This window comes from Taeniopygia guttata, chromosome 32 (assembly GCF_048771995.1).
Source record: "Taeniopygia guttata chromosome 32, bTaeGut7.mat, whole genome shotgun sequence".
Classification (NCBI taxonomy): domain Eukaryota; kingdom Metazoa; phylum Chordata; class Aves; order Passeriformes; family Estrildidae; genus Taeniopygia; species Taeniopygia guttata.
The window spans coordinates 1406944-1422937 of record NC_133057.1 but is presented as its reverse complement, the minus strand read 5'-3'; the positions used below and the strand labels follow the sequence as shown (position 1 = coordinate 1422937).

Sequence of the window (15994 nt, the reverse complement as noted above, 5' to 3'; positions counted from 1 at the left end):
GAAAAATGTGGAGATGTGAAGGATAGAAGGTGAGAAATGTGGGGGGGAAATGTGAGAGGAAAAAGGGTGAGAAAGATCAGGGGAAAAATGATGGGAACTTTTATAAGGAAAAGTGCCTGAAATGTGAGGAGAAAAAGTGCAGGAAAAATTGGGAAATGTGGGGGAAACGGTGCGAAACGTGAGGAGAAAAATGATGGGAAATGTGACGGGGAAAAGGGTGGAGTCATTTTAATATACCCGGGGTTTTATTTAAAATTGAAGACTCTAAAAATCACCCATTAGGGTTTTTTTTTTTTCCTAAGACTAAACTCTGAAAAAACTAAAACCCCCCAGGTTTCTCTTCAAATTTACATTTCTAACCTAATTTGTTAATTTTGGAGTGTTTCGCCTTAAATTAAATGTTACAAACGGTGAAAACACCAGACTTGTCTATAAATTCAAGTGCTTAAAAAATCACCCATTAGTTTGGGGAGGGGATGTCCGTAAAAATAAACCCCAAAACCAGCAAAAAAAAAAAAAAAAAAAAAAAAAAGGAGGATTTGCTTTAAATTTTAGTTGCTAGAAATGTTAATTTAGAAAAAGGAGCCTTTAAAATTAAAGGCTTAAAAAAAAAAGAATTTACCTCAGTTTAAGCCCCTTCGGTACCGCGCCCGAACCTTTAAACCGCGCCCCGCAGGCCACGCCCACATCAACCATCACCATGGCGACAGCGCGGCGCGTATTATAACCTCGCTTCATTAGCATAGATTAGCATATGGAAATAGGCGGGTTCACTACGTTTCCCAGCGTGCCCCGCGCGCCGAGGCCACGCCCACGGCCGTGACCTTGTCTGAGGGGAGGGGGGGGGGGGCTCGGGGACACCCCCGAGTTTATCGCGACAGAGGCGACAGCGACAGCGACAGTGGCGACATGGCCGGGCTGGGGATGGGAGCGGGGCTGCGGCTGCTGCGGAGGATCCCGCCCGGGTGAGGCTTTGGGGGAGAAACACCAAAATTTGGGGGTTTTGGGGGGGGGTGTGTCTTGGAAGGTTCTGGAAGTTGGGGGGTCCTGAGGGGAGCTGGGATTTGGGGGGGTTCAGGGATTGGGGTTTGGGGGATTCGGGATTTTGGGAGGTTCTGGGATTTTGGGGGGTCCCGGGATTGGGGTTTGGGGGATTCGGGATTTGGGGGGGTTCTGGGGTTGGGATTTGGGGGGTTCTGGGATTTGGGGGGTTCTGGGATTTTGGGGGGTCCCGGGATTGGGGTTTGGGGGATTCTGGGATTTTGGGCCTCCTGGGATTGGGATTTGGGAGATTCAGGATTTGGGGAAGTTCTGGGATTTTGGGGAGTTCGGGATTTTGGGGTGTGGGGGGGAGGCTGGAATTTTTGGGACCTCTCGGAATTGGGATTTTGGGGAGGAGTTCTGGAAGTTTGGGGATCCCGGGATTTTTGGGGTTCGGGGTGGGGGTCCCGGACTGAGGAATTTGGGGGATCTCGGAGCTTTTTGGGGGTTCTGGGATTTTTTTGGTGGGGGGGAGATCCCAAATCTTGTGGGAATTCTGGGGAATCCCCAGAATTTGGGGAGGAAGGAGGATGGAAATTTTTTTTGGGGGGGCTCCTTTTTAAACCCCCATCCCTCAATTCACAGATTTGGGGGGTCCCGGCTGCAGAGCACGCAGGAAGCGCAGGTAGGGACCCCAAAACCCCCCAAATCCTTCCCAAATCCTTCCCAAATCCTTCCCAAATCCCCAAAATCTGATCCCAAAAGAATCCCAGGGCCCCGCCCCTCCCTCGCGCTCGTGACGTCAGAACTGGGGCAAAGGTCGGGCGGTGTAAACTGGGGGAAAGGTCAAGGGCAGGGATTTGGGGGGGCTTTGGGGATATTTGGGGGCGTGCTGAGGGGATTTGGGGGGGTTTGGAGGGTCCTGGAGGGGGTTTTGGGGGTCCTAGAGGGGATTTGAGAGGTCCTGAAGAGGATTTGGGGGAATTTTTGGGGTCCTGGAGGGAATTTTGGGGGTCTTGGAGGGGATTTTGGGGTCCTGGAGGGGATTTTGGGGGTTCTAAAGGGGATTTGAGAGGTCCTGAAGGGGATTTAGGGGAATTTTGGGGGTCCTGAAGGGGATTTTGGGGGTCCTAGAGGGGATTTGAGAGGTCCTGCAGGGGATTTGGGGGAATTTTGGGGGTCCTGGAGTGGATTTTGGGGGTCCTGGAGGGAATTTTGGGGGTCCTGAAAGGGATTTGGGGGAATTTTGGGGGTCCTGGAGGGGATTTTGGGGGTCCTAAAGGGGATTTGAGAGGTCCTGAAGGGAATTTGGGGGAATTTTGGGGGTCCTGGAGGGGATTTTGGGGGTCCTAAAGGGGATTTGAGAGGTCCTGAAGGGGATTTGGGGGAATTTTGGGGGTCTTGGAGGGGATTTTGGGGGTCCTGGAGGGGATTTTGGGGGTCCTAAAGGGGATTTTGGGGATCCTAAAGGGGATTTGAGAGGTTCTGAAGGGAATTTGGGGGAATTTTGGGGGTCCTGGAGGGGATTTTGGGGGTCCTAAAGGGGATTTGAGAGGTCCTGAAGGGGATTTGGGGGAATTTTGGGGGTCCTGAAGGGGATTTGGGGGAATTTTGGGGGTCCTGAAGGGGATTTGGGGGAATTTTGGGGGTCCTGGAGGGGATTTTGGGGTCCTGGAGGGGATTTTGGGGGTCCTGGAGGGGATTTGGGGCATCCTGGGGGTATTTGGGGGGCCCTGAAAGAGTCTGGGGGAGATTTGAGGGGTCCTGGGGAGGGTTTGGGAGTCCTGAGAAGATTTTGGGGATGATTTTGGGGTTCTCTGATGATTTTTTTGGGGTTCTCTCCCCTTTCTCCAGGCCGTGCTCCCCAAAACTGGGACCACCACGGCCACGGCAGCCCCCCCAAAAGCCCAGAGGAGCCTCGAGGTGAGTGGGGGGTCTTAGAGAGATTTTGGGGGGAATTTGGGGGATTTTGGGGGGTCTTGGAGGGATTTTGGGGGGAATTTGGGGGATTTTAGGGGGTCCTGGGGAGATTTTTGGAGTCTTGGGGGAGATTTTTGGAGTTCCTGGAACAATTTGGGGGATTTTGGGTACCCAGAATTTTTGGGGGGGATTTTGGATGCCCAGAAGGATTTTTTTTGGGGATTTTGGGGTCCAGAAGGATTTTTTGGGGGATTTGGGGTTCAGAATAATTTTTGAGGGGGATTTTTGGGTGCCCAGGAGAATTTTTGGGGGTTCAGGATAATATTGGGGGGGATTTTGGGGTTCAGGAGAATTTGGGGGGGTCCTGGTGGGATTTGGGATTTTTGGGGTGCCCCTAAATTTCTTTTTTCCCCCCAGGAATCGAAATCCTTCGCCGTGGGGATGTTTTTGGGGCGCCTCAATGCTGAACAGGTGTTCCCCTACCCCTCAGGTGAGGGCCCAAAATTTGGGCAATTTTGGGGAAATTTTGGGGAAAATTTGAGGGAATTTTGAGGAAATTTTGGGGGAATTTTGAGGGAATTTTGGGATAATTTTGGGATGATTTCAGGACAGTTTTGGGATAATTTTGGGATAACTTTGGGATAATTTCAGGACAATGTTGGGATAATTTTGGGAGATTTTTGGGATAATTTCAGGACAATTGTGGGATAATTTTAGGTCAATTTTCAGATAATTTTCAGATAATTTTGGGATAATTTCGGGATAAGTTTGGGATGATTTCAGAATAATTTCAGAACCATTTCAGAAGAGTTTCAGGCCAATTTTGGGGTAATTTTGGGAGATTTCTGGGATAATTTCAGGACAAATTTGGGATAATTTCAGGAGAATTTTGGGAGAATATCAGGACAATTTCAGAAGAATTTCAGGATTATTTTGGGGTAATTTTGGGAGATTTTTGGGATAATTTCAAGACAATTTTGGGATAATTTCAGGATAACGTTGGGATGATTCCAGGAAAATTTCAGCACATTTTCAGGAGAATTTCAGGACAATTTTGGGGTAATTTTGGGAGATTTTTGGGATAATTTCAGGACAATTTCAGAAGAATTTCAGGATAATTTCGGGATCATTTTGGGATCATTTTCCCCAAAATTCCGTCTTTTCTTCCCAGTCCTGACCGAGGAACAAGAACAAACCCTGCGGGAGCTCGTGGGTCCCCTCAGCCGCTTCTTTGAGGTAAAAACCCCAAATTTCCCCCATCCCCACCCTCCCCCCTTCCAGGGAAACCCTCTGGAATTCTGGGAATTCTGCCCAAAATTCCCAAAATTCCCAAAAATTCCCAAAATTCGGGGCAGGAGGTGAACAACCCCTTCAAGAACGACGCCCTGGAGAAGGTGGAGGACGAGACCATGAAAGGGTTAAAGGAGCTGGGGGCCTTCGGCCTCCAGGTGCCCCTGGAATTTGGGGGGCTGGGGCTCAACAACACCCAGGTGAGACCCCCCCCAAATTTGGGGAACCCCAAAATCCCCTCCCAGTAACTCCCAGTAACTCCCAGTAACTCCCAGTAACTCCCAGTAACTCCAAAATCCCTCAAATCTTCTGAAATTTACCCCAAATATCCTCAAATTCACCCCAAAACTCCTCAAATTCACCCCAAATCTCCTCAAATTCACCCCAAATCCTCCCTAAATTCCCCCAAATCTGCCAGGACTCCCCAGATCCCCTCCCAGTAACTCCCAGTAACTCCCAGTAACTCCAAAATCCCCCAAATTGCCTCAAATTCACCCCAAATCGCCTCAAATTCACCCCAAATCTCCTGAAATTCACCCCAAAACTCCTCAAATTCACCATAAATTTCCTCAAATTCACCATAAATTTCATGAAATTCACCCCAAATCCCCCCCAAATCCCCCTGGGACCCCCTGGGACCCCTCGATCTGCACCCCAGGGGGCTCCCAGTCCCTCCCAGTAACTCCCAGTGCCCTCCCAGTAACTCCCAGTGCTCCCAGTACCCCCCAAACCCCCTAAAATCCTCCCAACCTCCCTCAAATCCTCCCCAAACTTCCCCAAAATCCCCTCAAACCCCCCTGGGACCCCCTGGGACCCCCCGATCTGCACCCCGGTGCTCTCCCAGTGCCTCCCAGTAACTCCCAGTGCTCCCCAAACTTCCCCACAATCCCCTCAAATCCCCCAAAACCCCCTCAAACCCCCCCAAACCTCCCCAAAATCCCCCCCAAATCCCCCCCAAACCCCCCTGGGACCCCCCAGTCTCCACCCCATGGGGTTCTCAGTTTGTCCCAGTGCCTCCCAGTAACTCCCAGTGCTCCCAGTACCCCCCAAAATCCCCCCAAATCCCCCCAAATCCCCCCAAATCCCCCTCAAACCCCCCTGGGACCCCTTGATCTCCATCCCAGGGGGCTCCCAGTCCCTCCCAGTGCCTCCCAGTAACTCCCAGTGCTCCAAGTACCCCCCAAATCCCCTCAAATCCTCCCCAAACCTCCCCGAAATCCCCTCAAATCCCCCCAAATCCCCCCCAGACCCCCTGGGACCCCCTGGGACCCCCCGATCTGCACCCCAGTGCTCTCCCAGTGCCTCCCAGTAACTCCCAGTGCTCCCAGTCCCTCCCAAACCCCCTCAAATCCCCTCAAATCCCCCCAAATCCCCCTGGGACCCCCTGGGACCCCCCGATCTGCACCCCAGGGGGCTCCCAGTGCCTCCCAGTAACTCCCAGTAACTCCCAGTGCTCCCAGTCCCTCTCAAATCCCCTCAAATCCTCCCAAAACCCCTCAAATCCTCCCCAAACCTCCCCGAAACCCCCTCAAATCCCCTCAAATCCCCCCCAAACCCCCCAGGGACCCCCTGGGACCCCCTGGGACCCCCCGATCTGCACCCCAGGGGGCTCCCAGTGCCTCCCAGTAACTCCCAGTGCTCCCAGTACCCCCCAAACCCCCTCAAATCCTCCCAAATCCCCCCCAAATCCCCCTGGGACCCCCCAATTGCCATCCCAGGGGGTCCCCAGTCCCTCCCAGTCCCTCCCAGTAACTCCCAGTGCCCCGCAAACCTCCCCCAAATCCCCTCCAAACCCCCCTGGGACCCCCTGGGACCCCCTGGGACCCCCCAGTCTCCACCCCAGGGGGCTCCCAGTCCCTCCCAGTGCCTCCCAGTAACTCCCAGTGCCCCCAGTACGCGCGGCTGGTGCAGATCGTGGGGCAGCACGACCTGGGCGTGGGGATCACGCTGGGCGCGCACCAGTCCATCGGCTTCAAGGGGCTGCTGCTCTACGGGACCCCCCCCCAGAAGGAGAAGTACCTGCCCCGCCTGGCCACGGGTGAGACATCCCAGAATAGTCACAAAATTCACCCCAAATATTCCCGAAATTCAGCCAAAGATTGTCCCGAAATATCCTGAAATATCCCCAGAAATTCACCCAGGTATTCCCAAAATTCATTGTAAAATTGTCCCAAAATATCCCCAGAAATTCACCTGAATATTCCCAGGAATTCACCCAGATATTCCCAAAATTTACCCCAAATATTCCCCAAAGTCACACAAAAATTGTCCCGAAATATCCTGAAATATCCCCAGGAATTCACCCAGGTATTCCCAAAATTCACTGTAAAATTGTCCCAAAGTATCCTGAAATATTCAAAAAAATTCACCCAGGTATTCCCAGAAATTCACTCCAAATATTCCCGGGAATTCATGAAAATGTTCCCAAAATTCACCCAAAAATTGTCCCAAAATATCCTGAAATATCCCCAGAAATTCACCCAGGTATTCCCAAAATTCACCCCAAATATTCCCAGAAATTCACCCAAAAATTGCCCCAAAATATCCTGAAACATCCCCAGAAATTCACCCAGGTATTCCCAAAAATTCACCCAAAAATTGTCCCAAAATATCCTGAAATATTCCCAGAAATTCACACAGGTATTCCCAAAATTCACCCAAAAATTGTCCCAAAATATCCTGAAATATTCCAAAAAATTCACCCCAAATATTCCCAGGAATTCATTAAAATGTTCCCAGAAATTCCCCCAGATATTCCTGGGAATTCATCCCAAGTATTCCCAAAATTCCCATTTTTAGGAATTTTTGGGATAACTTGAGGATTTTTGGGGTGGAATTTTCTCATTTTTGGGTGTAATTTTTGCATTTTTGCCTCTTTTTGAACAGAATTTTCGGGAATTTTTGGGAATTTTCGGATCCCAGTGAACCCCAGTCTGTCTCTGGCCCTTCCCAAATTCCCAGAATTCCCAAAATTCCCATTTTTTTAGGAAACCTTGGGATAGGTTGAGATCTTTTAGAGTGAAATTTTCTCATTTTTGGGACATTCTGGGTGGAATTTTCTCATTTTTGAGTGGAATTTTCCCATTTTTGGCACTTTCTGGGTGGAATTTTCATGGTTTTGGGTGGAATTTTCCCATTTTTGGCAATTTCTGGGTGGAAATTTTGCCTTTTTGGGACTTTCTTGGTGGAATTCTCTCATTTTTGGGACTTTCTGGGTGGAATATTTCCATTTTGGGGTGGAACTTTCCCATTTTTGGCTGGAATATTTGCATTTTCGGGTGGAATTTTCTCACTTTTGGGTGGAATTTTCCCATTTTTGGGACATTCTGGGTGGAATTTTCTCATTTTTGAGTGGAATTTTCCCATTTTTGGCACTTTCTGGCTGGAATTTTCCTGGTTTTGGGTGGAATGTTCCCATTTTGGCACTTTCTGGGTGGAATTTTCATGGTTTTGGGTTGAATTCTTTCATTTTTGGGACTTTCAGGGCAGAATTTTCGCATTTTTTGGGTTGAATTTTTGCTTTTTTTTGTTGAATTTTCCCATTTTTGGGTGGAATTTTCTCATTTTTGGCAATTTCTGGGTGTAATTTTCTCATTTTTGGCAAATTCTGGGTGGAATTTTCTCATTTTTGGCAATTTCTGGGTGGAAATTTTGCATTTTTGGCAATTTCTGGGTGGAAATTTTGCATTTTTGAGACTTTCTGTGTGGAATATTTCCATTTTGAGGTGGAATATTCCCATTTTTGGCCAGAATATTTCCATTTTCGTGTGTAATTTTCTCATTTTAGCCTCTTTTTGAACGCAGTTTTCGGGAATTTTCCAACCCCCTTCCATCCCTGCCCCTCCCCAAATCCCCCAAATCCCCCAAAATTCCCAAAATTCCGTTTTTTCAGGGGAGTGGGTGGCGGCGTTCTGCCTGACGGAGCCGGGCAGCGGCTCCGACGCCGCCTCCATCCGCACCCGCGCCACCCCCAGCCCCTGCGGCTCCTTCTGGACCCTGGACGGGGAGAAAATCTGGATCAGGTCAGCAATTCCGGGAATTCCGGGAATTTCGGGAATTCTGGGGGTCACCGGAGGGTTTGGCAGCCAAAATCCCAAAGTTTGGGGCGGTTTTGGTGGGAAAATGTTGAATTTTCGGGGTTTTCTCGGTTGGAAAAATCAAATTTTTGAGGGTTTTTGTTGGGGGTTTTCCAAAGTTTGGGGAATTTTAAGGGGGAAATCCTGAATTTTGGAGGAGAAATTCCAAATTTTGGGGGGAATTCCAGGTTTTGGGGGATTTTAATAGGAAAATGTTGGATTTTAGGGATTTTTTTGGTTGGAAAAGTCAAGTTTTAGGGGTTTTTTGTTGGGGTTTTCCAAAGTTTTGGGAATTTTGTGGGGGGAAATCCCGAATTTTGGAGGAGAAATTCCGAATTTTGGGGGAAATTTCTGGATTTTGGGGGATTTTAATGGGAAAATGTTGCATTTTAGGGATTTTTTTGGTTGGAAAAGTCAAATTTTAGCGTTTTTTATTGGGGTTTTCCGAAGTTTGGGGAATTTTCGGGGGGGGGGGGAATTCCCAATTTTCCCCCCAAAATTCCCATTTTCCCCCAGAACTCCCAATTTTTTCTCAAATTTCCCCCAAATTTCCCCATTTTCCTTCGAAATTTCCACATTTCCCCCCCAAAATTTCCCAATTTCCCCCCCAAATCTCCCATTTCCCCCCCAATTTTCCCTTTCTCCATCCCCAAAATTCCCTTTTTCCCTGCCAAATCCTTATTTTCCCCCTCAAAATTCCCAATTTTCCCCCAAAAATCCCATTTTTCCCCCCAAAAATCCCATTTCCCCCCCAAAAATCCCCATTCCCCCCCTAAAATCCCATTTTTCCCCCCAAAATCCCATTTCCCCCCCCCCCAAAATCCCATTTTCTCCCCCCAAAAATCCCATTTTTCCCCCCAAAAATCCCATTTTCTCCCAAAAAAATCCCATTTTCCCCCCCAAATCCCATTTTTCCCCCCAAAAATCCCAATTTTCCCCAAAAAAATCCCATTTTCTCCCAAAAAAATCCCATTTTCCCCCCCAAATCCCATTTTTCCCCCCAAAAATCCCAATTTTCCCCAAAAAAATCCCATTTTCTCCCCCAAAATCCCATTTTCCCCCCAAAATCCCATTTTCCCCCTAAAATCCCATTTTGCTCCCCAAAAATCCCATTTCCCTCAAAAATCCCCTTTTTTTTTTTCCTAAATTCCCCAAATTTTTCCCAAAATTCCCAAATTCCCCCCCCAAATCCCCATTTTTTTCCCATTTTCTCCCCCCAAATCCTCTTTTTTCCCCTCAAAAATCCCATTTTCCCCCTCCAAAAATCCCATTTTTCCCCCCAAATGCCCATTTTTTTTCCCCTAAATCCCCTTTTTTTTCCTAAATTCCCCAAAGTTTTCCCAAAATTCCCAAATTCCCCCAATTTCCCTATTTTCCCCCAAAATCCCCATTTTTTTCCCATTTTCTGCCCCCAAATCCTCTTTTTTCCCCCAAAAAATCCCATTTTCCCCCCAAAAATCCCATTTCCCCCCTAAAAATCCCATTTTCTCCCAAAAAAATCCCATTTTTCCCCCAAATCCCATTTCTCCCAAAAAAATCCCATTTCCCCCCCCCAAATCCCATTTCCCCCCAAAAATCCCAATTTTCCCCAAAAAAATCCCATTTTTCCCCCTAAAATCCCATTTTCCCCCTAAAATCCCATTTTCCCCCTAAAATCCCATTTTGCTCCCCAAAAATCCCATTTCCCTCAAAAATCCCCATTTTTTTTCCTAAATTCCCCAAATTTTTCCCAAAATTCCCAAATTTCCCCCCCAAATCCCCATTTTTCCCCCATTTTCTCCCCCCTAATCCTCTTTTTTCCCCCCAAAAATACCATTTTTCCCCCCCAAATCCCCATTTTTTCCCCCCAAATCCCCATTTTCTCCCCCCAAATCCCCATTTTTTTCCCCTAAATTCCCCAAAGTTTTCCCAAACCCCCAAATTCCCCCAATTTCCCAATTTTCCCCCCAAAATTCCCATTCCCCCCAAAATCCCCATTTTTCCCCCATTTTCTCCCCCCAAATCCTCTTTTTTCCCTCAAAAAATCCCATTTTTCCTTCCCAAAAATCCCATTTCCCCCCCCAAAAATCCCATTTTCCCCCCAAAAATCCCATTTTCTCCCAAAAAATCCCATTTTTCCCCCCAAATCCCATTTTTCCCCAAAAAAATCCCAATTTTTTTCCCAAATCTCCCATTTTTCCCCCCAAATCCCCAATTTTTTCCTAATTTCCTCCAAATTTCCCAATTTTCCCCCAAAATTCCCATTCCCCCTGAAAATCCCAATTTTTTTCCTCTTTTCTCCCCCAAAAATCCCATTTCCCCCCCCAAAAATCCCATTTCCCCCCCAAATCCCCATTTTATCCCCCCAAATCCCCATTTTTTTTCCTAAATTCCCCAAAGTTTTCCCAAACCCCCAAATTTCTCCAATTTCCCCAATTTCCCACCCAAAATTCCCATTCCCCCCAAAATCCCCATTTTTTTCCCATTTTCTCCCCCCAAATCCTCTTTTTTCCCCTCATATTTCCCTTTTTCCCCCCAAAAATCTCATTTTCCCCCAAAAATCCCATTTTCCCCCCTAAAATCCCATTTTCCCCCTAAATCCCCATTTCCCCCCCAAAAATCCCATTTCCCCCGCTAAAATCCCATTTTCTCCCCCCAAAAATCCCCATTTTTTTTCCTAAATTCCCCAAATTTTTCCCAAAATTCCCAAATTCCCCCCCCAAATCCCCATTTTTTTCCCATTTCCCCCCCCCAAAAATTCCATTTCCCCCCCAAAAATCCCATTTTCTCCCCCAAAAATCCCATTTTTCCCCCCAAAAATCCCATTTTCTCCCAAAAAAATCCCATTTTTCCCCCCAAATCCCATTTTTCCCCAAAAAAATCCCAATTTTTCCCCAAAAAATCCCATTTTTCCCTCCAAAAATTCCATTTTTCCCCCCAAAAAATCCCATTTTCCCCCCCTAAAATCCCATTTTCCCCCCTAAAATCCCATTTTCTCCCCCCAAATCCCCATTTTCTCCCCCCAAATCCCCATTTTTTTTTCCTAAATTCCCCAAATTTTTCCCAAAATTCCCAAATTCCCCCATTCTCCCTATTTTCCACCCAAATCCCCATTTTTTTCCCATTTTCTCCCCCCAAATCCTCTTTTTTCCCTCAAAAAATCCCATTTTTCCCCCCAAAAACCCCATTTTCTCCCCCCAAATCCCCATTTTTTCCCCCCAACTCCCCATTTTTTTTCCCCTAAATTCCCCAATATTTCCCCAAACCCCCAAATTCCCCCCAAAACCCCCAAATTTCCCCCAAAATTCAATTTTTTCGGCAGTAACGGGGGCCTGGCCGAGCTGTTCACGGTGTTCGCGCAGACGCCGGTGAGGGACGAGCGGAGCGGGGAGAGCCGCGAGAGGATCACCGCCTTCCTCGTCGAGAGGGGCTTCGGCGGCGTCACACAGTCAGAATTCCCGAATTTTGGGGGATTTGGGAATTTTTGGGAATTTTGGGAATTTTTGGGAATTTTTGGGGTCGTTCGGGGACATTTTAGGGCATTTTTAGGGGATTTTTAGTGGATTTTAGGGGGATTTTTCGGCTGTTTTTTGAATTTCAGGGGGATTTTGGGGATGTTTTGGGAATTTTAGGAGGGGAATTTGGGGAATTTTGGGAAATTTGGGAATTTGGGGAATTTTTGGGAATTTTTGGGGCGGGTTTGGGGGGGTTCGGGGACGTTTTAGGGCATTTTTAGGGGGATTTTTGGGCTGTTTTTTGAATTTCAGGGGAATTTCGGGGATTTTTTGGGAATTTTAGGAGGGGAATTTTGGGGAATTTTGGGAATTTGGGGAATTTGGGAATTTTGGGAATTTTTGGGGCGGGTTTGGGGGCATCTAAGGGACTTTTACCCCATTTCCCCCCTTTTTTCTCTATTTTTCCCATTTCCCCCCCCATTTTCCCCCCGTTTTTTCCCCATTTTCCCCCATTTTCCCCCCGTTTTTGGCCCGTTTTTCCCATTTTCTCCCATTTTCCCTGTTTTTTCCCCTCATTTCCCCCATTTTCCCCCCGTTTTTTCCCCGTTTTTCCCCATTTTTCCCATTTTCTCCATTTTTCACCCGTTTTTCCCCGTTTTCCACCCATTTTTCCCCATTTTTTTTGCACTAATCCCCATTTTTTCCCATTTCCCTCCCCATTTTTTCCCCCTCATTTCCCCCATTTTCCTCCCTCATTTTCCCCCCGTTTTTCCCCGTTTTTCCCCATTTTTCGCCCGTTTTCCCCCATTTTTCCCCTGTTTCCCCCATTTTTTTACACTAATCCCCATTTTTCCCATTTTTCCTGGTTTTCACCCATTTTTCCCCATTTATCCCCATTTTCCCTCCATTTTTCGCCCGTTTTTCCCCATCTTTTTTGCACTAATCCCTGTTTTTTCCCATTTTCCCCCTGCTTTTCCCCGTCATTTCCCCCATTTCCCCCCCGTTTTCCCCCGTTTTTTTCCCCATTTTTCCCCGTTTTCTGCCCGTTTTTCCCCATTTTTTTTTGCACTAACCCCATTTCCCTGTTTTCCCCCCATTTTTTCCCCTCATTTCTCCCATTTTTCGCCCGTTTTTCCCCATTTTCCCCCTCGTTTCCCCCATTTTTTCCCTGTTTTTTCCCCTCATTTCCCCTATTTTTTCCCCGTTTTTCCCCCGTTTTTTCCCATTTTTCACCCATTTTTCTCTGTTTTTTTCCCATTTCCCCCATTTTTTCCCCCATTTCCAGCGGCCCCAGCGAGAAGAAGCTGGGCATCCTTTTCTTTCTGTTTCTTTTATTTTTCCCCCATTTTTTCCCCGTTTTTCCCCATTTTCCCCATTTTTCCCCCATTTTCCCCATTTTTTTTGCTCTAATCCCCGTTTTTCCCATTTCCCCCGTTTTTCCCCCATTTTTCCAGCGGCCCCAGCGAGAAGAAGCTGGGCATCCGCGCCTCCAACACGACGTCGCTGCACTTCGACTCCGTCCGGGTCCCGGCGCAGAACGTCCTCGGCGGCCTCGGCGGCGGCTTCAAGGTGGCCATGAACATCCTCAACAACGGCCGCTTCGGCATGGCCGCGGCCATGGCCGGCACCATGAGGGGGCTGCTGCAGGCCGCGGTGAGATTCCCAAAGTTTGGGATTCGGGGAATTCCGGAATTCCCAAAAAATCCCGAGAAAATGGGAAAAAACCCTGAGCAAATCGGAGAAAAACCCAAAAAATGGCAAAAAACCCCCAAATTCCCAAGACGATCTGGATAAAAATGACCCTGAATCATATTGGGTTTTGAGATTCCCAAAAATTCCCAAACTTTGGGATTCATGGAATTCCAAAATTCCCAAAAAATCCTGAGAAAACGGCAAAAAACCCCGAGGAAATCGGAGAAAAAATGAGAAAATGGCAAAAAACCGCAAAATTTCTCACCGAATCTGAGAATAGTGATAGCAGATTCTGCTGGGATTTGAGATTCCCAAAAATTCCCAAAGTTTGGGATTCATGGAATTCCCAAATCCCAAAAAATCCCGAGAAAATGGCAAAAAACCCCGCGGAAATCGGAGAAAAAATGAGGAAATGGCAAAAATCCCCGAATTCCCATCATGGCCGCGGCCATGGCCGGCACCATGAGGGGGCTGCTCCAGGCCGCGGTGAGATTCCCGGATTTGGGATTCATGGAATTACGGAATTCCCAAAAAATCCCCAAAAGTGGGAAAAAACCCCGAGGAAATCGGAGAAAAACCCAAAAAATGGCAAAAAACCCCAATTTTTTTCACCTAATCTGAGATAAATGAGCCCAAATGTTACTGGGATTTGAGATTCCCGAAAATTCCCAATGTTTGGGATTCATGGAATTCCCAAATCCCAAAAAAAACCCCAAAAAAGTGGCAAAAAACCCCGAGGAAATCGGAGAAAAAATGAGGAAACGGCAAAAAAAACCAAAAATTCCCCAGAGATTTTGAGCTAAAATGACTCCAAATGTTACTGGGATTTGAGATTCCCAAAAATTCCCAAAGTTTGGGATTCATGGAATTCCAAAATCCCAAAAAAACCCCAAAAAAGTGGGAAAAAACCCCAACGACAATCGGAGGAAAAATGAGGAAATGGCAAAAAAACCCCAAAATTTCCCGGAGACTGTGAGCTAAAAGACTCCAAATGTTACTGGGATTTGAGATTCCCAAAAATTCCCAAAGTTTGGGATTCATGGAATTCCCAAATCCCAAAAAATCCCGAGAAAATGGGAAAAAACCCCGAGGAAATCGGAGAAAAAATGAGGAAACGGCAAAAAAACGCCAAATTTCTCAGCAGATCTGAGTATAGTGATACCAGATTCTGCTGGGATTTGAGATTCCCGAAAATTCCCGATGTTTGGGATTCATGGAATTCCGAAATCGCAAAAAAATCCTGAGGAAACAGCAAAAAACCCCAAAGAAATTGGAGAAAAACCAAGAAAACGGCAAAAAAACAAAAATTCTTTAGAGAATCGCAGTTAAAATGATTTCAGATTCTGCTGGGATTTGAGATTCCCAAAAATTCCCAAAGTTTGGGATTCCCGGAATTCCGAAATTCCCAAAAAATCCTGAGAAAACGGGAAAAAACCCCGAGCAAATCGGAGAAAAACCCAAAAAATGGCAAAAAACCCCAAATTCCCATCATGGCCGCGGCCATGGCAGGGACGATGAGGGGGCTGCTGCAGCCGCGGTGAGATTCCCGGAGTTTGGGATTCGTGGGATTACGGAATTCCCAAAAAATCACGAGAAAACGGCAAAAAACCCCGAGAAAATCAGAGAAAAAACAAGAAAATGGCAAAAAAATGAAAATTCCCCAGAGATTTTGAGCTCAAATGACTCCAAATGTTACTGGGATTTGAGATTCCCAAAAATTCCCAAAGTTTGGGATTCCTGGAATTCTGAAATCCCAAAAAAAACCCCAAAAAAGTGGGAAAAAACCCCAACGAAATCGGAGGAAAAAAGAGAAAATGGCAAAAAACGGCGAAATTTCTCACTAAATCTGAGTATAGTGATACCAGATTCTGCTGGGATTTGAGATTCCCAAAAATTCCCGGAGTTTGGGATTCCCGGAATTCCGAAATCCCAACAAAATCCTGAGAAAATGGCAAAAAACCCCAAGGAAATCAGAGAAAAACCAAGAAAATGGTAAAAAAACCCAAAATTCTTCAGAGAATCGCAGCTAAAATGATTTCAGGTACTGCTGGGATTTGAGATTCCCAAAAATTCCCAAAGTTTGGGATTCCCGGAATTCCGAAATCCCAAAAAAATCCCCAAAACTCCCTAAAAAAATCCCTCAAAATTCTCTAAAAAATCCCTCAAAATTCCCTAAAATATTCCCTAAAAAATCCCTAAAATTTCCTAAAGAAATCCATAAAATCCCCCAAAATTCCCCAAAAAATCCCCCGAAAAATCCCTCAAATCCACACAAAATTCCCCAAAATTCCTTAAAAATTCTCAAAAATCCCCCAAAATTCTCTTTAAATCCCCAAAAATTCCAAAATTCCTCTAAAATCCCCAAAATTCCCTTAAAAAAATCCCAATAATTCCCCCAAAATCCCCCCCCGTCCTCTCCCTTTCCCTCCCCTGTGGATATTTTGGGGTTTTTTGGGAATTTTTGGGGATTTTTGGGAATTTTTGGCCTTTTCCAGGTCGCCCACGCCTCCACCCGGACCCAATTTGGGGCCAAAATCCACAAATTTGGGGCCATCCAGGAGAAGCTGGCCCGGATGGCGCTGCTGCACTACGTCACCGAGG

At 46.8% G+C, this 15994-nt stretch overlaps 1 protein-coding gene across 3 annotated transcripts in view; it reads left to right on the top strand.

Annotated features, from left to right (window-relative positions):
* The first annotated feature begins 787 nt into the window (after positions 1-787).
* The window catches only part of ACADVL (acyl-CoA dehydrogenase very long chain), a 31543-nt gene continuing 16336 nt past the window's right edge, over positions 788-15994 (top strand). Inside the window, exons 1-11 of one of the 3 annotated variants that reach the window (XM_072920621.1) lie at positions 788-965; positions 1627-1666; positions 2836-2904; positions 3319-3391; positions 4073-4137; positions 4257-4391; positions 6085-6229; positions 8084-8213; positions 11569-11694; positions 13156-13354; positions 15889-15993. In XM_072920621.1, coding sequence (XP_072776722.1) covers positions 910-965; positions 1627-1666; positions 2836-2904; positions 3319-3391; positions 4073-4137; positions 4257-4391; positions 6085-6229; positions 8084-8213; positions 11569-11694; positions 13156-13354; positions 15889-15993 — 1143 coding nt within the window. In that variant the 5' untranslated portion in view covers positions 788-909. The remainder of the gene's footprint in view (positions 966-1626; positions 1667-2835; positions 2905-3318; positions 3392-4072; positions 4138-4256; positions 4392-6084; positions 6230-8083; positions 8214-11568; positions 11695-13155; positions 13355-15888; position 15994) is intronic. The other 2 variants (XM_072920623.1, XM_072920622.1) reach the window with 2 other exon arrangements.